Source organism: Melospiza melodia, chromosome 13 (genome assembly GCF_035770615.1).
Source record: "Melospiza melodia melodia isolate bMelMel2 chromosome 13, bMelMel2.pri, whole genome shotgun sequence".
Classification (NCBI taxonomy): Eukaryota; Metazoa; Chordata; class Aves; order Passeriformes; family Passerellidae; genus Melospiza; species Melospiza melodia.
In genome coordinates, this window is record NC_086206.1 from 18,185,807 (window position 1) to 18,213,026 (window position 27,220).

Consider the following 27,220-nt stretch of genomic DNA (forward strand, 5'->3'; position numbering starts at 1 on the left):
CCTGATGACACCTCATGTGTCCTTGTGATCATATTTGACTAAGTGGCATAATTTAGATCTGCCATTGCTTTAATATCTTAATTAGAGAACTGTTAGAGTGTTAAAGGTGCCCTCTGTGGGTAAAACATTAACTGGTAGATACAAATGGACTGAACTTTACCCACCACACACACAGAGGTAAAATAAATTGCTTGGATCTGAATTTACAGTCATCATTTACAGTCATTGTCTCTGCAGTCTCTCCAGACTTCCATAAGTGTAAAGCTGGCCAGACTTCCAAGGCGTTTCAGTTTCCACCTCTTGTTTGTTTTATTTAATTTGGTTATTATTATTTTAATTTGGTTGCACATTTTTCTTCTGGTTATTATGAGCTATCTCAGAGCTTACAGGGCACGGAAACAGAGAGGGGAAAAAAGCTCTATTACAAGTTGTTTTCATTGATAATGTCTCTTATGAATAGATATCCAACAGCTTGCAAAAGAGATCAGCTTCACAGTCCCCATGAGAGGATTGGAGGCTCAGCAGCCTCTCTGTTTGGCAACACTGTTTTCGTGCTAAGCCCCTACACTCAGTTGGCATTTACTAAAACCAGAAAAAAAATCCTTTTGAGTCTTTCTTCATGTTGCCCCAACGATGTACAGTGAGCTACTAGATAGGATAGAGCAGCAACATGAATTTCTGTCATTGTACCCATTTGTGACCCCATTTCTACACCTTCAGTCATGGAAGTTAATGCCAACCTTCACATTGACATCCTGCCCACTTGAAAACACATGACTGAACTGTGTAATTTACATATTAAAACTGTAAATAGGGATGTTGAAAGGTGCAAGTAAGATTATAGAAGTCTTACAGCAAGGAAGTTTATGTGGGGACTGTGGTTGTTTATTTGTTTTAATGTCTAGTGTTTAAATATTTGAGCAGACTCAGTCTGGTGGACACCCAGTGTGGGTAGGCCAGCAGTTCCATGCCTCAGCACTTGAAGAGTTTTAATATTAAGTTGCTTTATTTATTTATTTTAATGAACAATTCAAAATTTCTTGTGGTAGGTATTAAAACTATGACTGTAAAAAGGAAAGCAATACTTTTGTTTATCAAAGAAATGGTGAAATCCCACAAAAAACTCCCCAAATATAAAATCTTATAAAGGAAATTAAAATCTTACAGAACCAATTATTTTTGTCCAAATAATGAGCAAAACAGTATATGATAAACCATTTTTGACCCAAATAATACCTAGTCAAAATAATACAGGGAAACTATTGTTATTTAAATTTGAACAAACTACATAAGTAATTTATGTTTGCAGTTATATCTGGACAGTGTAAGAGACGTGGTTCTAAACAGTCTGGTGGCAGTTTTGTGAAATGAGATCATGCCAATAAAAGAGTATTTAACAAAGATAAGAAATTGTGTTTCTAGAAAGTGAGATAGCAATCAGTGTGATTTCAGCAAAAACAACTCCTAAGTTCATATCAGTTTTGCTATTGGAGTTTTATTGCTCAGTAATAGATAACTGTTGATAGCTGAAAGTTCTTAGCACAGCTTAAAGTCATATATGTCAAGTCAATTTGACCTTTGTTAATGGGTTTTAATTAGAACTTAATTTTTATAAGCAAAAGACAGAGATTAAAATAAATTAAGAACAATGGAGATAAGGAATTTTATTGGTCTCTTTGTGATTTGTAAGGCAATAACTTGCTTCTTGCTAAATGAACCAAAAGTACAAAGGTAGGCACAAGTCAATGACATTATTGTTGTACTAGAAATGCAGTTAACAGGCTCTGCTGCCTTGGAAGGCTTTGTTTAGATTATTCACAGACATCACATCCAAAATGCAACCTCCAGCCTCCAAAAATGTCTTCATGGCCCTTTTAAATTCTGGGAGAGAAGCTCAGGGCAGGCAGAGACTGGAGGGAAGTGAAAGTGAGAGAGAGCCCAAGAGGAAACTGCTTGTGGCCTTCACCAGAGCTGTTTAGAGCAGAGAGAAATCCAGAGAAGCAAATCTGCATGGTGGGGAGCTGGGGACTTCAAAAATGTTGTCATGGAGGGTGAATAGAGAGAGGAAACTGTGGAGACAAATGTGAGATTTGGTTGGGGGAAGATTTATATTTGAAGGGTTTTGCCACAAGGAGAAACATTGTGAAATAAAAAAATTAGAAAAGTCACCTAATCCACATCCTCTACTGCTGATAATTACACATTATAATTGTAAATCAATGCTTTGATATTTTGCCATTTCAATGTAAAAAGGGGGGAAAATCACACAGTTGGCAAGAAAATTAATCTCCATGTACTATACTAAACTGCTTATTTGTCATTAGTATGAGGAAAACAACAAAAAATTATTTTGCTGGTAAATTAAGTATTTTTTACTGACAAGCAGGAAGAACTAACTTCATAAAGCTTTTTTATTTAAGTTGTCCAACACATGTGACAAAACTTTCAGTCACAGACACCTAAAATTAGCAACCAGACACATTTAGTTTGATTTCAGAAGCTGTTGGATGTCTGCAGCTCCTTGTTCTTCCATTCAGACAACTTTTAACACAGTTTCCAACTATCTCATCATGGCTGAACCTTAACCTACATGAACACTTGGTGTGGAGGAGGCAAAAGAGGTTTGAATTAATCTTTCTATTGCTTGCTTGCTCAATGGAAATCTTAATGGCACTACAGATTAGACATTTCACAGGTCAGGTAATTAAAACTGCAGCATTAAGAGTGAAGACAAATGGATGAGGATGCACTGAAACAAACATATTAAAGCAAACCAGAACATTGTGGAGAGAGAAAAAGTCCCCATGGCTTAGTGAGGGTAGAGTTGGGCAGATTTGGTTTTTTGCCAGATCCTTTTCAGTCCCTAACATTGCTGAAAAATCCCTTCCTTGCTTTGTGTAGGAAGTGAATCAACATCTGAATGCACACACACCCTCTCACACATACACAAGGACCCACATGCATATGTACAGTGGATGTGCCTGTCTATGTGTTTGTATCTCCAGATATTTGTGGATTTTGACCCCCTTCATCTCCTACAGCCTTCTGGCTCAATCCTGCTGTTTATTAGTATTATTAATTCAAACAAAGACCTTGTATTTTCTCTTCTAATCTGACTTTTTATTTTGTTATCATCTGCTTCAGTCAGTGCTTTCCAAAAAGAGACCAAGGCATGCTGTCCTGATGATCTCCTGGAGTGAAGATCAGCCATCAAACAGACAGGAGGTTTGGAGAAGAGGAACAATGTATAAGAAATGTGTCAGAAGAGTTTGTAGCACAAATTGTGTTTTGAATAAAATAGCTGTTATAGTTCTAAGAGATCAGTCAGTCTTAAGAAATGATGTTAAACATTTTGGGAACAATGGTGATTCAGCTGAAAAAAATCGGATTTTAGGGTAACCCCATATGAAATTGCATAATATATAATTGTGCAAAGATTTTCTTTATCCTTCATGGTCAATGGAGCCTAAGATTTACTCTGCAATCACATGCTTTATATTGAAGTAATTCTCTTTCCAGAGGATTTTAAAATTAACAACATTGAACTCAGTTAAGTACCTTATCTAGAAACAAAAGCATGAAGTTAAAAATCTGCCTTAGTCTTATGGAATCCTGCCATACTTTCATAGGTGGATTTGGGTCACATATGGGAGAATATGGTAGAGTGAAAAGATATTTAGTTCAAAGATGTGCCACTCACTTGACTCTGGAACAGCTTGTACATAAAGAAATACATCCCATGACTATTCAGTGGTGATAATTTGTTAATTTACAGAACAGCCCAGTTTAAAACCACAGAATGAAAAGAAAAGGATCATCCCCCTGCTCTGAAGTGTTTGTCATTCCCAAAGTGCTAAATGCAGAACGGTGAGCAGAGATTTCTTTTCTTTTCCTCTCCCTACCAGAAGTGGTACAAGCATCCCCAGCAGTGTCGAACCCTGACCAGGAAAGCTTCGGGAGATGTTTCAGGCACTCCCGGTGATGTTTCAGCCACTCCAGCTGTCCCCTGGCTGTGCCTGCCTCCCTCTGCCACGCTCCCAAGGAGCAAACAGCAGAGGCAACGCATTTCTTACTCCCCCTTCGAGCCAGCGAAAGAGTTAATTTTAATACGAATGTGCAAGAATTAGAGTGTATGTTCTAGGGATTAAAGATCAGCTATTATAAATAGTCAATCTATAAGCCAGCGGCCACCAGCTCCCGCTGCACTTTGACCTTATCTTTATATGTAACAGGAAAGAGCCGCTCCGAGCCCAGCCTGGGGGGGACCAGGGCGCTGCGGGAGCGGCCGGCAGAGCGCAGGCACCGGGGCTCCATCGGACATGGACACGCTTTATGGCAGGAATAAGGAAGAGCACCCAGAGCCCATAAAAGCTGAGGTGCAGGGTAAGTGACAGAAAATCTGCTGTAAAAACACCCGCTATTTTGGTGTTTTCTGATGCGTCAAAATCGTGACTCTTCTTCCCCCCTTAGGCAGCGCTGGAAAGGGAAACTGAGAGAGAGGCGCAAGGGAAATTTGTTTAAAGGACTGATCTCAGATAATATTTGTGCCCCTACTGGGGGATTTTTCTCACTCCATGAGCATTTGTGTGTACTTTTCGACAGTCTGTTTGAACAGGACTCACTGAAGTTGGTGATGAGGGAGAGCCCGGGATTCCATCTCGGTCCCCCCTCCCCCATGGCTCCGCTCCCACTTTCGCTTTCTCCCCTGTAACCCTTCCCTGCCCTCCTCTCCCCCGGGGCTCCAAAATCACCGGGGCTCTTCACCCCGGGCACCACGACAGGATGCCTTAAAAAGAAAATAACCCAGGAGAAACTGCGGAGTATCCACAGTTTAAAGTGGCTCTCTGGGCTAGGGATGACACCCCGACCAACCCGTTATTTTTCCCGGTTTCTTCTACTTTACAGAAGACTTTTCTTTCCTACAGCTACAGGAGAGGTTTGTTGCTGGGACCCCTGCTTAGTAAATCTTGGTCGTGTTGTTTGTGATATATAGTCCAAGAAATGGTAGGAATCTGCCATTCCCAAGTACAAAACTTAAAACTTGCAGGGCTTTGTTGCTGTTCAGTTTCGTAGCTGAATTGGAAAAGATTTTGTGTCAAGTCAGACAAAGTGTTTTGTTTTAATGCCTTTGAATTATTTCATGTTTTTATGGGTTTATACCTTCCAATTATTTTGTTGGGTTTTTTTTTCTCAAGATAGCAACTTATCAAAACATTTGAAGTGATTTGCAAACAAACAACTTATCAGGCCTGATCTGTATTATGCAATAGTTTATTTGAACAAAGACTGCGTATTTCAGAAGTTAACGTTATTATACATACAAGACATTACTTCTTTGATAAAGAAAATAAAAGAGAACCATGACCCCTTTAAGTATTTTGGTAGTCCTGAATTCTGCTAGTATTTTGGCTCCTTATTACTCAATATGTACACTGTAAATATGTGTCACACTTCTAAAATCATCTGCCATTTAACCCATGCTCTGCTACAGGCGTGTGATTTTCTGAGATGCTGTTGCTACCATAGTTAATAAACGTCCAAATATTTGGGGATTTCACTGTGTCACTGATGTGTCCTCACCCATTACAGAAAAGAATAAGGTCCACATTTTTAAAGCTATATAAGCATTCTTGATTTGGTGCACAGTGTGATTTACAGAAATGCTTAATTCCAGCTAAGATGAATTATCTGAAAACCTCACTAGTTGACCCTTTGCTCCTTGTTTTTCATACTGAAATTATGTCAGAAATTACAAGGAATTGCACCAGAATTTTCAGATACTAAATTAAGTCCACAATGCTTTAAAAAGATCTTTTTTCCTTTTGTATCTTTCCCAGCAAAATTATCATATATAAAAATATACTAAAGTTATTACCTTGGAGTTTCTTGTGTTAGAAAGGAAAGTAAGGTTTAGTTTTCTGGGCTCTTCTAGAAAATAACAACAACAATAATGATGCTGGTAATGAAAGTTCCGCCATTGTGTCAATTTTTTATGTACCTCATGTATTCCAGAGCTGTAACCCTAATGGAGTTATGCCCTAATGATCGTGCCCCATCTCTGGAATTGCTCAGGGCCAGGTTGGATGGGATTTTGAGCAAACTGCTCTCGTGGACCTGCCCACAGCAGGGGTTGGAATGAGTTAATTTTTAAGGTCCATAGGAGGACATTTCTAGCTGTTGTAAAGGGGTTTCAGCAAGAAGTATAATCAATGTGGGATCCCAAACTAAATGATAAGGAGAAATATAAGTTCTGAAGAGCTTTTTATGCAAAGGCAATACCCAGAGCAGGAGTTGTGTGGAGAAGCAGTATGTGATCCTAAATGTTCCCTCAGGATTCACAGACACAAAGATGCAAGTCAATGTTTTTATTTAATATCTGATATGCCTTTGTTAATCTCTTTAAACCTATTGACATTCTTTAGTTGTTATTATTCTGTGAGTTAAGTGGTAGGTGGTGCATTTCTTGCAAGGATTTGATGAGGAACATTTATGATTCAAGTCTCAACAGCACTTACACCTTTTCAGTACAATATTCATATACTTTATTTGTGTACAAAACACTATATTATGACTAGTGTCACAAAAGCATTTACCAAATTACACTATATTATGCTGTGTAATCTAATTAATGAAATTTTAGTGGAATTAATTTAGCCTGAAGTCTAAGCTGATGTGCTGAAAGCCAATGCAAATCATATAACCTATAAAATATGTTTATTTCTGATAAGCTCAAGCTTTTTCTGGCATAAGTAGAAGGGTTTAAATGGATCACTGTAAAATATGAATGCAGGAAGGAAAGGTCCAATTCTATTTGCTTCCTGATAATTAACAAATTACATTCCAGCAGTCTCATTTAGTTATAGTAATCCCTGATAGCAATAGTCATGCAGATTGTCACTAGTGCCACATTTTTGAGTAGGGGAAATTTTAGTTAACCCAAACTCCCATATAATTATATGGTACTGCAAATCTCAACACACCTACAGTCTGTGTGACTGCATGAAGCCTCTGCCTTTAGGAGAACTATCCTGGAACATTCTCCTTGCCTAAATGAATACTGACAACTCCTTTTTGGTTATAGGGCAGCTGCCCACTTGGTTGCAAGGGACACTGCTCCGAAATGGCCCAGGGATGCACACTATAGGCGACAGCAAGTACAACCACTGGTTTGATGGCCTGGCTCTGCTGCACAGCTTTACATTTAAAAATGGTAAGTTGTTGCACATTGGATTGAAAGGAACTCAACAAGCCACATTTTGGTGCCTTATATTGCTAATTCTGTTTGGAGCTGGGTTGGGGTGTTGTGGGTTTTGTCTGCAGAGTGGGCTGTGAGGGGGGAGGTCTCTCCACACACCCCCTGACACCCCACCCTTGACAGCAGCAGCTGGAATGTCTCTGCAGGGCTGTTTGCAGGGACATTTACTTGATCCTTCCTTCTGCAGTGCTGAAGCTCAGTGCTGCTGTCAGCCCAGCCCAGCACACACACAGCCCTGGGCAGTCACTGCAGCGCAGCCTTCGCCTCCCACCCCAAGAAAACCTCAGTGGGTTCCAGTGGCTCAGCCACAGGGACTGTGGTGCCCAGAGGCTCTTCTGCTGTGCATGAGCAGCCCAGTTTCAGGGAGGACCAGCACTCCCCTTGTGGGATTTAGTTGCAGCTATAACAGCTGCCAGGAGAGAAACTGGGCCACTGTGTCAAACCTCACTTAGAATATTTGACACCCTACAGTCCCTCCTCCTGCCTGTCATCCTTACGGAGGAAAGACAGGCAGCTCTCCACCCTAAACAATTATATTTCTTTTTTCTTTCAGTTAAAACATTTTTCACCTATTCAGCTGTTACACAGTGAGAGACAGGATGGTTTACACCTGGATTCTTGTGGCAAAAAATATGTATCTATTTAAAAAAATGGGATTTACTCCTGTTATCCTACAATCCTAGTATTTACTTTTTAGTTCCCATTTCTGTGATTGGAAGCATTTAATGCCATTGCAGGATCTCTAGCCTGTCCAGCTCTACATCCTTAACAGAATAACCTATAAAGAAATAGTCAGTGTTTTTAAAATTGCCAATATATCTTACTTACCTAAAGCAAACAGAGCTCGGTTAGTTCAAGTATTCATTAAACTGTTGATTCCTTCAAGCAATCTGTTACTCCCATAACTAAATTTTGCCAATACAGGAGATTTTTCACCACCTGTAAATTGATTGTATAATTAATCATTTTTGCACACATTGTTTTATCTTCTGGAACAGTTTATCCAAATCCCTTCTTTCCCCTCAAAATTTCCCCAGTATAAGTAGTGGGAGTCAGGAAATCTTGACAAATTCTTACCAATCTCAGCAGCCATAAAGCCTTTAAAACAGGCAGTTGGGGACATTTTTGGTTTTATTCCAAATTATAATTGGCTAAAGGACAGCTGCTTGAGAAACCTTGGCTCTACCTGTGCTAATTTTTTGAAGGACTGAGTATAAAATGTGATTGAGATCTGTTTGTTTCTTCTCAGGTGAAGTTTACTACAGAAGTAAATATCTCCGAAGTGACACGTACAACTGTAACATAGAAGCAAACAGAATCATGGTGTCTGAGTTTGGGACTATGGCTTATCCAGATCCATGCAAAAACATATTTGCCAAGTAAGCAATGGTTTTCCCAACAAGATTCTTCTATCTACTTCTCTCTTCAGCACAGATGTCTTTCTGTTTACCTTTGACACATATGTACAAATACAGCAGTTGATTTGTAAATTTACAATTGCTAAATATTGAAAAGCCCAAGAGATATGAACTGCCTATGGGTTAGTCTAAGGCAAATATCTTAAATTCATTTTATCACCAATATTTGCTGCTTTATTCAGTAACACAAGTAGATTATATAAAAAACAAGCATTTTCTTTCTCCAGTTAGTGGAACATTTTGATACTCTGTAAGGAGAAAAAGAAAAGCATTTAGAGATGGTTTAACAGAAAGGTGAGGTGTAGGCCATCATGTTATCCTTGGTCTTGTAAAATTGGCTGTAGGGATTCACTAAGAAGTACAAATAGGTCACCCTTCTCTCCTTGCCACTGAGCTTTCTCTGGTGACCTCAAACCTGGTGTCGGGTAAGGGCACATACACAGACAGTTATTGCAAAAGAGCTGATATGTTGTAAGTTGTTCCCCTGAGATGAGATTTTCTTCCCTCTTCCAATAGCAATAGAGGAACTCTGGCATTTGAGGTTCACAAGGGTTATAGCAACTTTGTCTTGGCTTCTAGTGACTGTGATGAAATCATAGACTGATAAAGGAAACTGTCAAGACTACATGATGTCCAATCTTCTTTGAAATCATAACTGTGATATGGAATAACACTGGTAACAAAAATATTCCATTGGGGAGTATATGAATCTGTCTGTTTAATAAAGCTGAAAAACCTACCAGCTTTTAGGTAGGAACTGGTAGGCCAAATTTTCCCAAGATAGAACAGGAGAGTGTGTAATTAATCCATGCTGATAAACCAGTGCCTGTCCTAGAGCTGGCAGTGAGAATGGGCCTGGATGCCCATTTGTGTGTCTAAACCATTTATTTGCATGTCCTTAACCCTCCCCCAGGCCATGGGCATTGGAGAAGTCCATCTCCTCTGCTTTCCCCCCTCTTTCCAGGGAGCTGGGGGCAGCAGGGACAGGCAGCCCCAGGGCTGTGGCACTGCAGGGTCACTCGTGCTCCAGGTGGGGGAAAGGCAGCTCCAGCTTCTGTGGCTCTAATGAAATTTCCTCTGGACAGGGCATTCTCCTATTTGTCTCACACCATTCCTGAGTTCACAGACAACTGTCTCATCAACATTATGAAAGCTGGGGATGATTTTTATGCTACTGGTGAGACTAACTTCATCAGGAAAATTAATCCACAGACTCTGGAGACATTGGAGAAGGTACAAACCACCATCTGTCATTCTGGTTCTTTGTCTGCTGATGAATAAATTTCAGGCTGACTCATGAGGATGCTTTAACATGTTCAAGACACAAAATGCTTTTCTTCTACTGTTGCCTTATTTTTGAAATCGTGGTAAAGTGAAATAGTGAAGATACCAAAAGATAAAAGAGATCTTTTAAGAACTCCTGAGTTAAAATTTAAATCTCATTTAGTTTGGGAAAAGCTGGGCTTTGAGCAATTTCACTTGCACATAATCTAGGAAGGTTGCAGGAGTAATAGCACAGTTACATGATTATTTTGGGTGATTGCCATTATTATGTATCTGTAGTTATAAAATTATTTACGTCATTAAAAAATCAGTGGGTCAGTTATATGACTACTTTTCAAGGACCTTATGTAAGATTTTATTTAACTATTAAAATGAGAACTTGAAATATTGAAATATATACAATGATTTTTTTTTCTAGCCCACACTACAGTTTGAGTCCAATTTCCAAAGTTTAGATAAAATAGAAATCTTTTAGCTCCAGCAGATTGCCAGAGAGCTCTGTTAAATAAAGTGCTTTCAGGGTGAAATGGTCATTTGCAGAATAACTTGCTTAGCTAATCCTCCCTGATGTTATGTGGCTTCAAGGGAGAGGTGGCTCTAATTCAGATTCTGTAACTTGATTTAGCCTTGAATAAGGAGCTCATTTGAATACCTACAGAAGTATTTTGGTTTAATTATTTAAATTTCAAAGCCGTTTGTAAATGGAGTGACAATATAGGGCTGCCAGGACTAAAAATCTGGTGGGTTTGTGCTGTTAGCTGAGATCAATTTTCATTCTCTTACACATCTCTCAAATCCCTTACTGTATCATTTTCCAGGTTGACTACAACAAATATGTGGCTGTAAATTTGGCAACTTCTCACCCCCACTATGACAGTGCTGGAAATGTTCTCAACATGGGCACTTCAATAGTTGATAAAGGGAAGACAAAATACCTTCTATTTAAGATTCCTTCCACTGTACCAGGTAAGAAAAATGTGTTATTGGTATTTTCTAGAAACTTGTTAGCAATTTCTTTTCTTCAAAGGGCAAGGGTGGTGATACAGCTGTTCTAATAACCAATGGTGTTCATTTTCTTAATTTCAACTTATTGTGAACTTCATATTAACTGCTTAGCCTGTCTGGGCAAGTGCTGTTACAAAGGCTCTTCTTGAGTACTGTGTAAACAGGGTGTTTCAGTGGGAACAAACTTACTTTTAGATGAAGATTCTAAAACAATTTTCTCTATAAGGCAGTACATATAATTTGAAGTTGTAAATTTTAATTTCTTTATAAATGAAAATTCTCTGCAAATGCTGATACTATGATTGCAGTGGAAACATAATACCAAATAAAACCTAATATAGAGTTAATTCCTCTCTAACCTGGCCAATGCTGGCCCTTGCTGAAATGCTGCCCATTGTTCACAGAGCAAATCCCATGCTCTTTTTCCTTCAAGATCTTTTTGTGGTGTGTGTTGTTGAAAGTCAGCTGCTATTGTGTTGCCTGTCCCTTCTTGTACAATTGAGAGGCTTTCCAGAGCCTCCCCAGTTTGCAATTTCTAGCTGGGGCTCAAATTTGGAAACATCTCCTTAGAAGTTAAAAACACAGGCACAGTTGAACCCCTTTAAAAGCTTCTGATTTAATTAAACTTATTTCTCCTCCATGCTGGAACTTCTGAAGACAGAAATCAGTGGAATCAAATCCCAGGACAAGGGGGCTGCATGAATGGATCCAGCAGTGACTTCACTGCATTGCTTCCTGCATGCAAAGTTCTGTGTTAATTATACAGCAGTAAACAAACACTTTCTTAACAGGAAAATGCAAATAAAACTGAAAGGAACCAGTTCTTCCCTGCCTGGGAGAAATCCAAGCACAAGTTTGGAATGGAATTTATTAGGAATATGATTTTAATTTTTATCATTTAATTTCAGAACACGAGAAGAAGAAATCTTGTTTCAAGCACCTGGAAGTGGTTTGCTCTGTCCCTTCTCGCTCTCTGCTCCACCCCAGCTACTACCACAGCTTTGGAATCACAGAGAACTACATTATCTTCATAGAGCAGCCCTTCAGACTGGATATTCTCAAAATGGCAACTGCTTACATGCGAGGTGTGAGCTGGGCTTCCTGCCTTGCCTTTAACAAGGATGATAAGGTACTTTTCTTACTGCTGAGCAATGGAATCAGGATGCTAGTGACCTCTTCCACACTGTTCTGTTTTTCATCTGGTTCATTCATTTCAGTAGTCATTTGTTGGGTTTCTTTCAAACCTTGACTTTCACAGTTGCGCAATTTTTAGAAGCTGTATGTTTTAGAATATTGTCTCTCATTTCTAGAAATTTCTCAAATAAATATCTGATGCTGAAGCTCTTGAGAGGGACGATAGTTTGGCATTGCTAGAAATATTGTGTGCTAGCAGAGAAATTCCAATCTGGACTAGCATCTGAGACAGATCCAGTTGCTCCTGGTCCAAACAAAATTCTGTCTGTGGTGGGTGAGATCTGCTCCAGGTGCATTGCATGTGCTGGAGAGCCCCACTGGTGGAAAAGCCTGCACTGAACAAAAGAAGAGTCTTTCACTGTGGGAACTGAGGGGAAAACTGTTTTCTGAGGATCTTATTTCCATGTGCTCTGGGCATCAACACATGAAACTTGTTGAGATACAGGGCACCAGCACCACAGAAACTCTCAACCAAGGCATATTTATTTAACTTAAAAAGAGAGCAGGGGATTTTCCAGATTTTTCTGGAAAACTTCAATCCTCAGCCTAGCCCAAATAGTAATTTGCAACAGTAAAATGAGCTTAAAGCTGTTCCACACTCATTTTACTGCTGTATTTTCTTCAAGTTGGAACCCCTTGTCTGCTAGCAGCAAACCCTGAGTTCTTAATATCCTTCAGTACAAACAGGGATTAGAATGTTGGTGGCTGCCATTAGAAAACAGTTTTCTTAATAACTCTTTGCTGATTCTGAATGGCTTTAAATAATGTTTTCTCTCTTTCAGACTTGGTTTCACTTTATAGACAGGAGGACTAAAAAAGAAGTGTCCACCAAGTTTTACACCGATGCTATGGTGTTTTTTCACCATGTAAATGCTTATGAAGAGGATGGCCACATTATTTTTGATGTTATTGCCTATACAGACAATAGCTTGTATGACATGTTTTATTTAAAAAACCTGACTAAAGACTTTGAAGAGAATGTCAAACTTACCTCCATACCAACCTGCAGAAGATTTGTGGTTCCTCTGCAGTGTGACAAGGTAGAAAGAAAATTACTTTTTAACCTGATTTCTGATTGGTAATTTAAAATACATCAGTGAATAATTGGTGTATTATTAGTTGGTGTATTTTTGGTTGCCAGCCCTTGTGTGTAAATTTCTGATTCTGTGAAACCCAGAGCTTGCAGGAGGTTTGGTTTTTGGATGTCCTGTGGGAAATGGAAGTGGGCAGCTGGACATGGTTCTGTGGGTTGGATCCTCGTGCTGACACCATCCACTCTGGAGAACAGGGCTCTGAAGAACATGTCATTTTCTTCCCAATGAGATTAATTGTTCAATGCCATCAAACAGAAGCAGACAGACCCAGTTGGCTGTTAGCTGCAAGGGCATGCATGAGGTTTTGCACAATCTGTTTCTTACACTTCACTGGAAGCCCACATACAATACATGCATGCTCCCAACTGGTGCAATGGTTCAATTAAAACTAGAAGGTTTCATTTAAGTGTGATATATAGCAGGAAGAGAAAAGATTTTATCTTTTAGTTTAATTTAAAGCATCACTTTACATCATTGTTTGCAGGGAAGATTTTATACTGCCCAGCAACCTGGGCAAGTTTCTGCCTGACACCTTTGGAATGGATATTACTTTTTCTTTCTACATCCTAGAACATTGCTGCTCTGTTCTTTTCTCAGAAACAGCTCTGCAGCAATGACAAAGGATGTGATGGATCACACCAGCTGTTCTGCAATCTTAAGAATTCAGCAGTAGAACATTATAGAGTATGTCACACCTATTTTTGCACTTGATTTTTAGCAGGTGCAAAATCCTAACCTTGGTGACTTGCAGTGAAAATTTGACACCTTGTTCCTTGACACCCATCTTCATTCATTAAATTCTCAAATTTAGGGTACTTCTGGACCATAGCCATCTAAACATTTCTAAGGACTCAGTGTGATTCAAAATAATTATTCTATATTATAATAAAATACTCTGAGTGTAACAAGATTTCTAATGAAAACCTCAGAATCTAAAATGCCATAAATTGTTAATATTAATACCAAACCTGATGAAAAATCTGACTTAGAAGGATATTTTTAGAGATCCATGACATTTCCAGCATTTTTCTCTTTCAGGATGCTGTAGTGGATTCTAATTTAGTCACACTTCCCTCTACTGCAACTGCTGTAAAGGAGAAAGATGGAAGCATCTATTGCCAGCCTGAAATACTATGTGAAGGTGAGATACATCCTTTAAATATCTGGTGCTACATCAGTTTGTTTATTTATTTATCATTGTATTAATACAGGATTCCAAGTCTGATCTTGCAACTATTAATATGGCTTGCAAATCTACTTGTTAAAAGAGAAATTTTAGTTTAGTCTGTTATAAGTAGTACTTCAAGTTTTGCTGCATTTTATAAAGATTGCTTTTGAAAAAGGATTTTTCACCTTTTGTCAGGGGATAACAGCAGAAATATGTAAATACAAAATTACCTAAGGTGAAAGTAATTTCTTAGAATGTTAGCCTCCAATTCTAGCATAGTTATAAATAAAGAAAAAAAAAACCAAACCAAAAAAACCCTCATAAATTCCAGTCTAATGAATTCCTAAGAATAAAAAAAAGTTTCCTTTTGAACTAACAGCCCTGGCTTACTTATGGTAGTACCCATCTTCAGATTCTTAGAAATTCAGACATTCAAAGTCCATACAACACCTTTTTCAAGTAGTTCCAAGGTTTTTTACAGGGCAAAAGTTCCTGAAGATTGGTGTGTCTATATAGATGTACATTTGAGGTTTTCTCTTGTCTTGTTTCTAAGTCTTGAACTTTGTTTTATGCAGGGATAGAACTGCCTCGCATCAACTATGACTACAATGGCAAAAAATACAAATATGTCTTTGCAACACGAGTCCAGTGGAGTCCAGTTCCCACAAAGGTATAATTAACATTTATAAAGTCAGTGTTTTCCTGTTGGTGGGCCATTCACATGCAAAGAAACATGAAATGCCTAAATTCTCCTAAGTTGATGTTGTACCATTTCCTTCATAAAGCATTCATAAACTCAGGCTTCTTACTCCAGCTTTATGTTCCATGAAGTCTCTTGAATAGCTACTGAGACCCTCACTTTTCTGCTAAATTGGGCTGAACCTTCTGTGATGTGCCAGGAACTAAAAAGAAGAGAGTAGGAAAAAGAAGTATTATTTACATGTATATATTTATTTTTTTTCCCTTTAGGAAGCTTAGCAGAAAAATAAGATATTGCAATACTACCTAATAAATTTTAAATATTAAAACAATATCTAATTTTTATATTTTGCTGGCTAGTTCTCTATTAGAGGTAGCAAATGCTTTATTTACATGTGCATGATGCCAGGAGACAGCCTGGAGTACAAATATATTTACAGGGAAAGTATTTAATTAAGATTTAAGGATTAAATAAAATTAAGATAAATTAAAGATTTAAATGTATGAGTATTATGTGGACAGACTCACTCTTTATAATTCTTGTTCTGTGACTATAAAGCAGCACAAATTGAAGTCATTGTTGGTTCTTGCATATAATTACCACAACTGATTACAAAATAGAGCTGGGTTTCTGCATGATGCAAGAAAATTTATTACAGCACATCTGACAATAACTCAAACAAATCTGCAAGTTCATTATTTACAGTGTAGATAATCTCTGCTTGACTCAAATATAATAAAAAACACTGGTAGGAAGATCTTTTTTCACATCAGTTGCACTTTAATGAATGCAAGCACAACGACTTAATCCTTAGGTAAAGTCTGTCAGTGAAAGTGCTGTCATCTTGGCTAGTAGAGAGAATTCTTTCTAATTCTTCCTCCTGTAATTTGAATAGTTTCACTTGTGTGTAAACATATTTTTTGGTTCAAGATCAAAATGGAAAAGAATAGAACTGCATCTCTATGGGCAGAGAAAAGGCCTTAATGGAATTGAACTGAAAATGCCAGATATCCCCTCTGGCCATTCAGTGGGATGAAAATCCACACTCTGCTCCTTCAGAAAACACCAGTGTCTGCCTCACTGCTTTGATCTTTACACCTCAAGGGAACAGCCTTTCTTCTGGCATATGTACCCTACGGCACAACAGAAGGCCTTGAGCAATATGGAAGTAGCAACAAAAGGAAAATAACTCACAGGATTAGAAAATGGGAATTTTAAATCCTATTTCCTACTTTACTACAGAATCTCAGTGATTTGGAACAAATCACTTAAATATTCTGTGTCTTGGACTCTCTGCAGTGAGGGGCATTACTTACAGTGAAGGCTCTCTTGTGGCCTGTTAGCATTTGTGAACTATTAAACACCCATAAATGAAAGGTGCAATTGTAATCTAGTGAAATGACATTAAAAGAACATTGTGTGATTATGCAGCCATAAAATGTCACTCCAAAATGTAACATTTTCCTGATGTTTTTTCTTGTGATGATACCTGCCTTAACTCTGAGCATTGGTCCCCCCTGCCAGCAGTCTGTTCATGTTGTACCTTTGGAAAAAGCCACTGCCAGGGTCACTGACATTTTTCTTTTCTTGTCACAACCATGTAGATTGCAAAATTTAATACCCAGACAAAGGAAATGCTCCAGTGGGGACAGGATGACTGCTGGCCATCTGAGCCTGTTTTTGTTCCCAGCCCTGATGCAAAAGAAGAGGATGATGGTAAAATAATGACAACCTTCTGAAAGCTGGGGTTACATGAGTTTTGTATTAAATCTTACAAGATTCAATATTCTTAGTCAAGAAAATTGGGTTGGTGCTTCCACTTTGAGATGGGGTTATCTTTTCTGCTTAGTGAAACTTCTTTACATTTCTAATTCTTCATTTGTGTGTCACAGGTGTTGTTCTCACCTGTGTTGTGAAGACTGATCCAAAGGATCCACCCTTCCTACTTGTCTTGGATGCTAAAACATTCACAGAGCTGGGTCGAGCCATAGTGAATGTGGAAATGCACATGGACCTGCATGGGGTGTTTATACCACAGCAAGACATGAAAACTGAGACTGAGTAAAATCCATTTGTTGTATTGCACAGACTGACATAACCTTCTACTGAATGTGGGATAATATCCTCCAGGAACAGCCTTCTCTTATGATAAGAAATGACTAATTATAAGCTCCTCAATATCTACATATAATCTCTTAAAAGAGACAGAAATGACTTTATTACAAATCCTTGTGTGCACAACTGGTGTATCACTATTCCAAAAGAAGAATTATCAATATGATGTGCTAATGTTGAATACAGCTTATGGGGCAAGGAATAGGACAGAAAGGTAACAAGAAATGTTTTATTTGAGTACAACAAAGCTTTCTGAGCAAATGAAGTACTGTATTCACAGGGTGACACATGGCATGAGTCACTCATGTCTGCAGGTCATGTAACTTCCATGGGCTGTTGCAAGACTGCAGCTGACAATGAAAGTTGTCTCCTGCCAGAAAAACCTCATGTTAAACTATCTACCATGATACCAATAATTCATGGCAATATATTCTCTTGGTGCTTGATTTCTTAAATTCTACCATAACCAAAGTATTATCCTGAGGTGCTACATTTTTCTTGTCCAGAACCTAACCCCTCCCCACAGCTTTTCTAATCATTTCATGGTGTATTTTTAGCTTTTATGTTGACAAAACCAAGTAACTTTATTGAAATAGAGTACATGGTTATTTGTAGCATTCAATTATACTTTAGTGACATTCAATCTTAAGCTGTATTTAAATCAGTTTTCCTTGGCAGAATATCTGCCATGGCATTTCATGTAACTAGATGATTACATTGTGTAAAAAATAAGAATTGTTTGTTATTGCCACTATTCTCTGTTAATAGCAGTATGTATGTGAATGAGGGCAGTGTATTCCTAGCAGAACTCAGACACACATGTGCAACAAACAGTTTAGGGAAGAGTGAAAGATCTAATTTAGGCCTCATCTGAACCCCACAGCGGCTGAAACTAGGAGCTGTTATTGCCATAAATAAGCATTTCCTTTATGTCTGCTTAGGAGCACCCATGTTCTCACATGTGTTTATCCTTGCCTGTACCAGATGCTTCCTAATCAAAGTGCACAACTCTGACTCACAGTCACAATTAAAATGCACATTTCAACATAAAGTACAAGGTCCAAGCACAGTGTGACTGGTTGTGTTACAGAAATGGCATTTCTTACCCCCCATTGTATTCCTGATTTGAGTTATTGACGTTTCTTTAAGTGAGAGATTCTTTTGAGTTTTATTTTCTCATTGTGGATATCTTTGCTGTTGGAGGCATCTTTACTGATGGAGAAAACCAGGTGCCCATCCATCCATTTTGGGTGTTCCTCTGGTCTGTCTGTATCACCACACAGCTCAGGTACCTCTCACTTTGACACACACATCCCCTCAGTGCTGCTCACAGTGTTTCACAGGAAGGAAACAGAATGAAATTGTCATTTATTACCTCCCCACCACATGAGAATCTGTGCTTGGTGACCTTTTTGTGATTACTTCATGTGTTTGTGGCAGAGCAGGAACTGAACCAACATCATCCACAGTTCCTGTAACAACCAGACCTCTGTTCCTCTGCCTAAGTCTTTGCACTTTGTTAGGATGAAGACATACAGGCTATTTCTAATGTAAAAAAACCCCAACACTGTGGTCAGAGCTAGTTAATATATGCAGGTTTGGGCATTCAAATGTTTACATGTTGCATGAAATGGAAATAAACACTTAGTAAGGTGTGTGCAGAAATAGTCACTTTTAGTGTTTCCAAGGCATATTACCATTAATATTTAATAGCACTTTACCTTCTAAAGAAGAAATTTAATTCCATTTTTGTAAATAATATGGAACCAGTACTGGAAGAGAAGACTAACTTGTGATATTGGCAAAAGACATCAGCTCTGGGGTTGTTTCTTTTAATATTAAAAAGTTTGGATTTAACAAAAGTCCACAAATACATTTCTAGAATTAAAAGGTGGCAATGAATCAAAAGTCTAACCATTGTTATATATTTTCTTCTGAGAGTTTGTCTCTAGAATTTCTTCTGTAGTACTCACAGGGTTGTTTTTGGGTAATCATAGGTTTGGACACAGGAGTTACTTGACTTCTGAGGAGATAATTTTTACTGGTAGAGATGACAGGATAGGGGACACACTCATCATAAAAACAACCTGTAGTCTAAGCAAGCAAATGTGTTCTTTACATTCATGTAGAAATAATGCAGAAAATAAATGATAAGAACTTTTCTTGGGTATGATTTTTTAAATGAGATGTGCCCTATTCCCTTGGTCAGTACTACACAGGATTTGATTAGCATTAAGTTTGTAGTTAACCTGAGGAGAAAACCACTGATGTAAATCTGCATTTGCTAATCCCAGTATCCTCCTGCAGCAGAGACAATAGGAATAAAACCATACAGCTAATCACAAATTTGTTCAAGAATGTGTTTAGTGGTTGCAATACCAATCTGATGAAACATTTGCCCTGAATATGGTAACACACTATCATTTCAGGCTGACAGAAGCAAGGGGAAATGCAGATATGCTTTGCCAAGTGGCTGCAAGGCTCGTGGGGTTTTTTTGATGTGGTAACGTGGCACGTGGTAATGAGTGTCATTTGGTTTGCTTCTGACACCCTTTGCAGTGAATGGAATCTCAAGGGCCAGAAAGGTTTGATTCTTCTTTTGCATCAATTTAAGTCATAAATTACCCCAACAAAATTCATGGAATGATTATAATAATGGCTTAACACAAATCTAGATGGAATGACTGCAAATAAAAAATAGTAAAGATAAGTATCTTCATTAAAAGAAAAATACATAGTTGAGTGAGAGAACCAGGCCACGGGTATGCATACATATAATTAATTACCTCAGAGATGCTACAAATGGACCTTGATAGAGTGGTTTGGTTTGTTGTTGTTTTGGTTTGGTGGGTTTTTTTTTTTTTTGTTAATGGTTTCATTAAATGGAACAAATAACAAGGTATAACAATGAATTTGTTCTCTGGAACTGGATATTATCTGTTACACCTTGTCCCATTGCACCACATGGGCAGCAGGAGGAAGCAGAAACAGTGTTTATGAGGACAGGTTAAAAACCAGAAGTGCAACAATGTTTTCCTCTGTACCAATCTGTGCAGGTGCCAAGGAAACACACCAGTGTCTTTCTTTTCAAATAACCAGGCCACTCAATGACATCTTTTGCAATAATTTAAACCACTGCTCCCTTGAGTCTGCAATTACCTGAGCATTAATGACAAGCAAAATACATCTTTCCCCTGCAGCCAAGGAGCAGTGTGCTCTCTGCCTTCATTACCCTCAAAGAGAGCTGAGAATGTGTCCTGTGCCTCCTCAACCTACACCTGACATCCTGCATAATTACACCCAAGCAAGAAAAACAAATGGGCCTTCTAATATTTGTAAATGGGCATGTATAACAACAAGTGTTGGGGAGCCATTGGTGTTTCATGCACATTGCTGTGGGTTTGGCCTTCTGTCCTACATCCTCTGCTCCTAAACTCCTGCTCAGAGCTGCACAACAAAGCTGCAGCACCGTGCTCCTCCCTGTGACCCCTCTCCAGTCAGGGAGCACTTCAGCAAGGGCTCAGCTCTAAAGCCTGGCTGTAGTCTGAGATGGCAGTATTTTTTACAGACCAACTGTGATAAAACTTATCTTTGATCAACAATTCTGAAAACACTGGCCCTTGGCCAGACTCATCTGTTTCTTCAGTTTGAGCTCAATTAGAAGACTCTACTTTTTCATGAACTCTGTCATGAAACAACCCCACGAGCCTTGCAGCCACTTGGCAAAACATATCTGCATTTTCCCTGGCTCCAACAGGGCTGAGCACACTCTTCACCCAGGCCCTGGGTGCAGGCTTTGGAGCTGGGTGATGTGTGAGGATGTCCCAGCTGCAGTCTCCATCTGCACAACAAACCAGCATTGTGAAAGAACAAGGCTGCCTTTGTGAAGGCATTAATTTCCTCCAGGGTCCTTTCCAGATACCCTGCTTCATTTTCTGAGTGGAAAAATGATTTGGGGACACCATCAAACTGAGTGAATGATAGAATTTTGTTACATTTCACTGAAATGCAAGTAATAAAAGTAATAAAAGCATGTGACAGCTGTAGTAGATCAGACCCTCTGAAGATGCTGTTTTCCCAGTGAAGGAATGGGCAGCAGGACATCCATTTGGGTGTTCTAGAGGCTGGGAGATCCCAGTGCCTGTCAGCACAGGGAGCACAGGGAGCTGCTGTGCTGGTCCCTCCCAGCAGCATCAGCTGGGTGTCTGTTTTACAGCAGATCACAGTTTGTGAAACACTTTCACTCAGTGCAAATAGTTTCACTACTTTAATGTTGGATGCTGTTAAGAAAGCAGATGGAGTCAAGTAATCTCTTAATTTGCAATTGAGCACGATAATAAAGAGCCTAAAATTTATCATGTGAACTGTCGTAAAGAAGATATTTTTTTGCTGGAGAAGGCCGCATTTCCAGTGGGCAGCTGTGGAAAGGGACACTGCCACAATGAGTCTTGCCGTATTTAATTTTCATTCTCTTATTTTTCTTTGTGCCTACACCTGCAACATTCACCTTCAGCTCATATTAGAGAACAAATAAATAAATAAATAAAAGACCAGTTTTACAGGATCACAGAATCAATTAGATTGGAAAAAACTTCTGGGATCATCGAGTCCAACCTAAGACCAAACACCACCGTGTCACCCATGGAGTGCCACTTCCAGCCTTTTCCTTGGACATCTCCACGGGTGGTGATTTCACCACCCCACTGGGCAGCCCGTTCCGATGTCTGATCACCCTTTCTGGGAAGAAATTTCTCCGAATGTCCACCCTAAACCTCCCCAGGTGCAGCTCAGCGCTATTTCCTCTTGTCCTGTGTCTCGTTGCCTGGACAAGACTCTGCTCCCCCCGCGGCTCCCTCCTCCTGCCCAGGAGCTGTGCAGAGCCAGAAGGTCCCTCCTGAGCCTCCTTTTCTCCAGGCTGAGCCCCCCCCAGCCCCTTCCCCAGCTCCGTTCCCTTCTCTGGACCTCCTTTAGCGACATTCCAAAGCCGTGAGGACACCAAGCCGAGATTTCCGCGGGCCGTCCCCGCCCCGCCCGCGGAGGGGCCGCGGTGCCCGAGGCCGCCGGGCCGGGCCGCCCCCGCGGGGCGGCGCGGGGAGATGATGCCGGGAGATGATGTCAGCGGCGGGCGGGCGCTCAGCCATGGTGTGAGGGCAGGGACTGAGCCGGCCCGGCCCGGCCCGGCTCGGCGGCGGCAGCAGCACCATGTCGGGCCCGAGCGCCGTGTCGGACCCGCAGCACCCGGCGCGGCTGCTGCGGGCGCTCAGCTCGTTCCGGGAGGAGACGCGGTTCTGCGACGCGCACCTGGTGCTGGAGGGCGAGGAGATCCCGGTGCAGAAGAACATCCTGGCGGCCGCCAGCCCCTACATCAGGTACGGCCGGGCCCGCGGCCCCCGGGCGGCCGCTCGGAGGGGCCGCGCTGCGGGGAGCGGGGCCGGGGTTATGTAAGGAGCGGGATCCGCCGCGGGTGAGGGCGGAGGAGCCGGGGAGGGCCGGCGGGGCGGTCTGCGGACCCCGGCTGCGCCTCGGCCCGGAGTTGGCCCGGGCGCTCAGGGAGGGTGTGGAGTCTCCCTCACCGGAGGCATTCAGACCCCGGCTGGACGCGTTCCTGTGTCACCTGCTCCAGGTGGGAGCTCCTGTCCTGAGGCAGAGGAGCTGGGCTGGGTGATCTCCAGAGCTCCCTTCCAACACCCGCTGTTCTGTGGGAGCAGCTACTGGGCCACCTCCTCCCCACCTTCCCTCCTTCTTTCCCTCCTTGCTTCCCTCCTTCCCGTGCCGCCGGGCCCCTCCGCAGGGGCTGTCGTGTTCTCGGCATCACACCGCTGCTTTTCCAGCTCTGAGAGGCTGTGTCACCCACCAGGGAAAAAATCCCCCCCAAAACTTCATTGCTGCCCAGCGCCTGGTGTGAAGTAGTGACCCCTAAAGAGAGAAGTGTGAGGATGGTGAGGGAGGTGTCCGGCCGAGGGGCAGCATCCCAGGGGCATTGTGAGGCGCTGGGCTCTGTGTGTCCCTCGGCCACACCGAGTCAGCACTTCAGCATCATTTTTTTCCTCCTTAATGTCTTTTAGCAAGACAGGGCTCCAGGTGGTGGTCATGGGTTCTGAAGTACACCGGCTTCTAAATTAAAAAAATAAAAATACAGGATTGTCTCCCCATCGCTTGTGCCCCCACAACATCCAAGAACATCGCTCGGAAATTGCCAGAGGGACAAAGCCTGGCGGTGCCAGGATCGCTGGCAGCTCTTGGCAGGGCTGTCTCCAGCATGTGCAGTCAGAACTGTGCCACTGACAGCCAGTGCTGGGGAGGATGAGCTGCATTAGCACAGTCATGGTTTCAGCCTGGCAGGCAGCTGCTCCTGGGCTGTGTGTGCAGGGAAACCCAGGTCATGGAGAGTGCTGCTGACACCGGCCTGAACCCCATCACACTCGGTGCTGACAAGTCCAGTGACAGCAGGTGAAAAGAATATACCCTCCACGAGGTGTTATGGTACATGTCTGCATGTCAGAGCAGGTAAACAAAACATACAAGTGGTTAATTTCAAAGGGGTTTAAGTCCACTCATTTGTAGTAATAAAGGCATTTGTTTTGTCTTCATGTGTAAAGTAGGAGCAGACCTTCAGTACCATTTAAACACAGGATTAACATAAATCTGTAGCAGACTTTGTGTACTGTTTGGACATTTCTTTCAGCTGCTGCTTCCTGTAAAGTTGTCATAAAATTTGCATTTTTTTGCTAGGTAAGAATGGGAATTCTTTATGCTACAGTCTGAAAAAATTCAGCCTTCTGCAGTGTCATATCATCTGCTTTTAGGCAATACATTATTTTGGGTGACCACTGAAGTACAGCGTAAACATTCTCAAATACAAAAATAAACTAAAAATAAATAGAATATGAGGCTGGTGAAGAACTTTTAAATAGCAGTGATCATGCACAGACTTAAGTAAACAGTTCTCTGCATCATCTGAGCTAGCAGAGCTGAGATATGAAATAAAATGCACATAGAAGGAAGATTATCAAGAATTTGCAAAAAGGACATGGTGGTGCCTATGTACTACTAATAATTTTTTGTCACTGTTTGTCTGGAGAAGCAGGTTTGGAAGACTGTGGTGAAAGAAATGAAAGATGTGAAATAGAAATGAGGCATTGATTCATACTCTTCAAAATGCCTGAATGCTTTTTAGGTCATTGGACATCATATTTTAGATGACCATATGCCTGACATTAGGTTTCAGAAGAGTTGCTGTAGGTGGTAAGAGGTCATGTCCTTGGAAAAACTGCTGTTCTACTGCTACAGCAGGATGAGTTTACAGAAAATGTCAATTTTTTTACTGTGAAAAAAAAAATCTTAACTAAAAGATACTGTAGATTATCCTATGGAGAAGTGCATTTTCACAGAATTTCATCTTTAAGTTTTGCATTTTGTCAATCTCTGAAAAGTGTGCTGGGGAAACATGGGTTAATTGTGAGTGAGGAATAAGAGCTCCAGACACAACTACATTAGCAACAAAACTTGTAGTCATTAGAGTTGTGGTGTTTTTAAACTCAGAATTGTTCAGGTTCAAATCTCTTGGAGGAACTCATTAGCTATGTGTGAAAGTAGGTTACATGCATTAATATATAAATATGATTAAGTGTGAGCTTTGTGTTTTGTTTTTTTTTTTTTTTTTTTTAAGCTTACTCATGTCTTCTCAGGCTTTCAAGATGTAAAGAACCAAAAATACGTGTACCTAGTTCTTGAATGGCACATTAGGAAACACATCTGTATTACTCACTTCTGCAGAGCCTAATTTTTTCTTGCTGTCTGTCTCTCTTCTTTTTATCACTCCAGGATCTCTCTCTTAGTCCAGCTGGTCCTCACATTGGGTAGGATTGGTCAGGTAGGTTGCCAATGTTGGAGCATTGTGTTTCCAGCCAAGGAAACACAGTGGCTTTTTTGGGAGTTGAAGTTAATCTCCACCTTGTACCTAGTCTGTGCAACTCCCATTTATTTGGTGTTGCTTTCTCAAAGAAAATCAGTTTAGGCCTCTAAATAAACAGTTATTGCAGGAGACACAAAAAGAATTTCCTGCCCCATATTTTAAGGGTAGCTGACTCCAAAGCTCTGGTACCACAGGCTGTTACAGTCTCCAAATGCCAATTGATTCAGATTGCTCTCATTTGAAAAATTCCAATATAAAGCTCAGAAAAATCCATTAAGTACTTTCAGAAGTAAAACTTGGAATAAAAAGAATCGTTTATGTGAACCTTGAAGTGAAGCAGTGGAAGGATGAGTTGATGTGGTGTTTTCAGTGTCTGGCTGTCTCATTGTGTGCTGTGGCTGTGGGCAAGTTGGTGGGCGAGTTCAGAAACTGTAGGGTTTGCATGAATACTTAGTTTAGGGTGTGAGTAGGAAAATAAGTAGGCATGGACTTTGTGAGGGGGTGGTTGGGTGTGAGCAGTCTGTGTGTGCTGAAGGATTTGTGCAGCCACGGAGAGAGGAGCGTTACCTGTTTTTTAGTTTTGCATGGAAGCTGTTTGGCTGACTGGTTATGAGTAGGACTCTTGTAAATTATAGTGATGTGTTTTCCCCCTAGGTATTTGGCAACTGGATTATCCATGCAGCTCAAAGATAGCAGCTTCAGTGGGGAGAGGAAAAAAGGCATGAAGGAGCACAGAGACACACTGGAAGTGTTATTGGTGTCATGGGCCCCACCTGCCTGTCTGATCCATAGGGTGGCTTCTGCAAGTACAGAAAAATTAAAAAAAACTGTTTAATTTAAAAATTTTCAGTCTGTGGGACCAGTAAGAATTTTAGTTTTTGTGGTAGTTTCATTCTTGAGGTTTTGCCTCAACTGCTTAATGCCAAGTGGTTTGTAGCTCTCTCAGACCAGAGAGGTCTGGGGTGATTGTGTGAATTCCTACAGAATTCCTTTATAGGTACAGGCTTATTTAATCCCTCTGTGTGCCCCTGGAGCAAATCCTGCCATGTACAAAGGACAGAAGTCTCCCTGCATATCTCTAACATCTTGTGGTATGTTCCTGAGCCTGAGAAAAAGAGGGTTCCTCAGGAAGAAACCGCCACAGGACAAAGTGTGGTTTGGCTCAAGGTGATGCTGCTGTGCATCCCAGAGTGGTTATATTCAAGCCAGGTTAGCTCTTGGTTTTCTCTTCTGTAACAAATCAGCCAGAAACCTGCCCTTTTTTTTTTTGGTAGCACTCTTTGTCCTGGCAATTGCCTTAGTGTAGATCCTTGCCCTTGTTTAATTTATTTCGTTTGAGAGCTTGATGTAAATCACAGTGGCGTGAGAGGGCTTTTCCCTGAGCAAACCATGCTTGCACTAGTAAGTTTGGCCTGACTTGTGGCATAGATCTGCCAACCTTTTATAGGCTAGATTTGGTCCAAGCATTCCTGGTATCCTCAGCAGTAGCAGCAGATGTTCCCATCCCAACAGATCTGTCACTGTCTGGCATGAGTCGTTCCTGGCCAGCTGAAACTTGCAACTCTTTATATTTTGCTCACCTACTGTCTGCTTGCCTGGAACACAGGGAGCACGTGGGAACTACCTCAACAAAGAGGATATTTAAGCCCTTATTCTTGGACAAATTTAATGTTGTTACGCAGGGATTGTGCTGCTGCATTACAAATTGAATTAAGACATTTTTGTTACCTCAGCAAGTTTTTGTCTTTGATTTTCACGCATCTGCGTGAGCAGATTTCAGATGGCTGTATGTGTTCTATACTGTTCCCCAAGGCTTTTGAAACTCAGTAATGGACCAGTAATCTTATTTAAATCTTTTTTCAGAGGAGCAGAATATAACTAAACAAGAATGTAAATGTAAGGTTAAGTTCATATTATTTTTATGTACTTATAAATAGCTGCACTGCTTGTAAATGGGTTTTGGTCAGAAATAACCTGACAGCCTTTGCATCTTCTCACTTGTCCTGTTCAACCTTCTGACATTCCTAAAACACTGCAGACCTTGTAGGACCCTGCACAGCCACAGGCAATGC

At 40.6% G+C, this 27,220-nt stretch overlaps 2 protein-coding genes and 1 long non-coding RNA gene across 4 annotated transcripts in view; all 3 read left to right on the forward strand.

The window, feature by feature from the left end:
* LOC134424360 (uncharacterized) overlaps nt 1-3,238 on the forward strand; it is a 43,146-nt gene extending 39,908 nt beyond the window's left edge. The window contains exon 3 of the long non-coding RNA XR_010029398.1: nt 3,145-3,238. This is a non-coding gene — a long non-coding RNA (uncharacterized LOC134424360). The remainder of the gene's footprint in view (nt 1-3,144) is intronic.
* Nucleotides 3,239-4,238: 1,000 nt separating this feature from the next.
* On the forward strand, nt 4,239-19,395 carry BCO1 (beta-carotene oxygenase 1). Its single transcript, XM_063168075.1, has 11 exons — nt 4,239-4,383; nt 7,082-7,210; nt 8,505-8,634; nt 9,759-9,906; nt 10,776-10,923; nt 11,871-12,091; nt 12,939-13,196; nt 14,289-14,391; nt 14,994-15,088; nt 16,723-16,834; nt 17,011-19,395. Exons 1-11 carry the CDS (start codon nt 4,320-4,322, stop codon nt 17,181-17,183), a joined length of 1,581 nt encoding a protein of 526 aa, XP_063024145.1. The 5' UTR covers nt 4,239-4,319; the 3' UTR covers nt 17,184-19,395.
* Nucleotides 19,396-22,432: 3,037 nt separating this feature from the next.
* Nucleotides 22,433-27,220, forward strand: part of GAN (gigaxonin) — a 39,846-nt gene continuing 35,058 nt past the window's right edge. For both annotated transcript variants that reach the window (XR_010029399.1, XM_063168078.1), the window contains exon 1: nt 22,433-22,602. Coding sequence is in view for 1 of the 2 variants with exons in the window: in XM_063168078.1 (XP_063024148.1) it covers nt 22,436-22,602 (167 nt within the window). In the remaining variant the exon portion in view is untranslated. The remainder of the gene's footprint in view (nt 22,603-27,220) is intronic.

What these genes read in the sequence shown, in the direction of transcription:
- BCO1 (XM_063168075.1), top strand. Translation starts at nt 4,320, where the DNA reads ATGGACACGCTTTATGGCAGGAATAAGGAAGAGCACCCAGAGCCCATA. An exon ending in CCTTTAACAAGGATGATAAG is followed by an intron (nt 12,092 to 12,938) that starts GTACTTTTCTTA and finishes TCTCTCTTTCAG; the next exon opens with ACTTGGTTTCACTTTATAGA. An exon ending in GGAGTCCAGTTCCCACAAAG is followed by an intron (nt 15,089 to 16,722) that starts GTATAATTAACA and finishes ACAACCATGTAG; the next exon opens with ATTGCAAAATTTAATACCCA.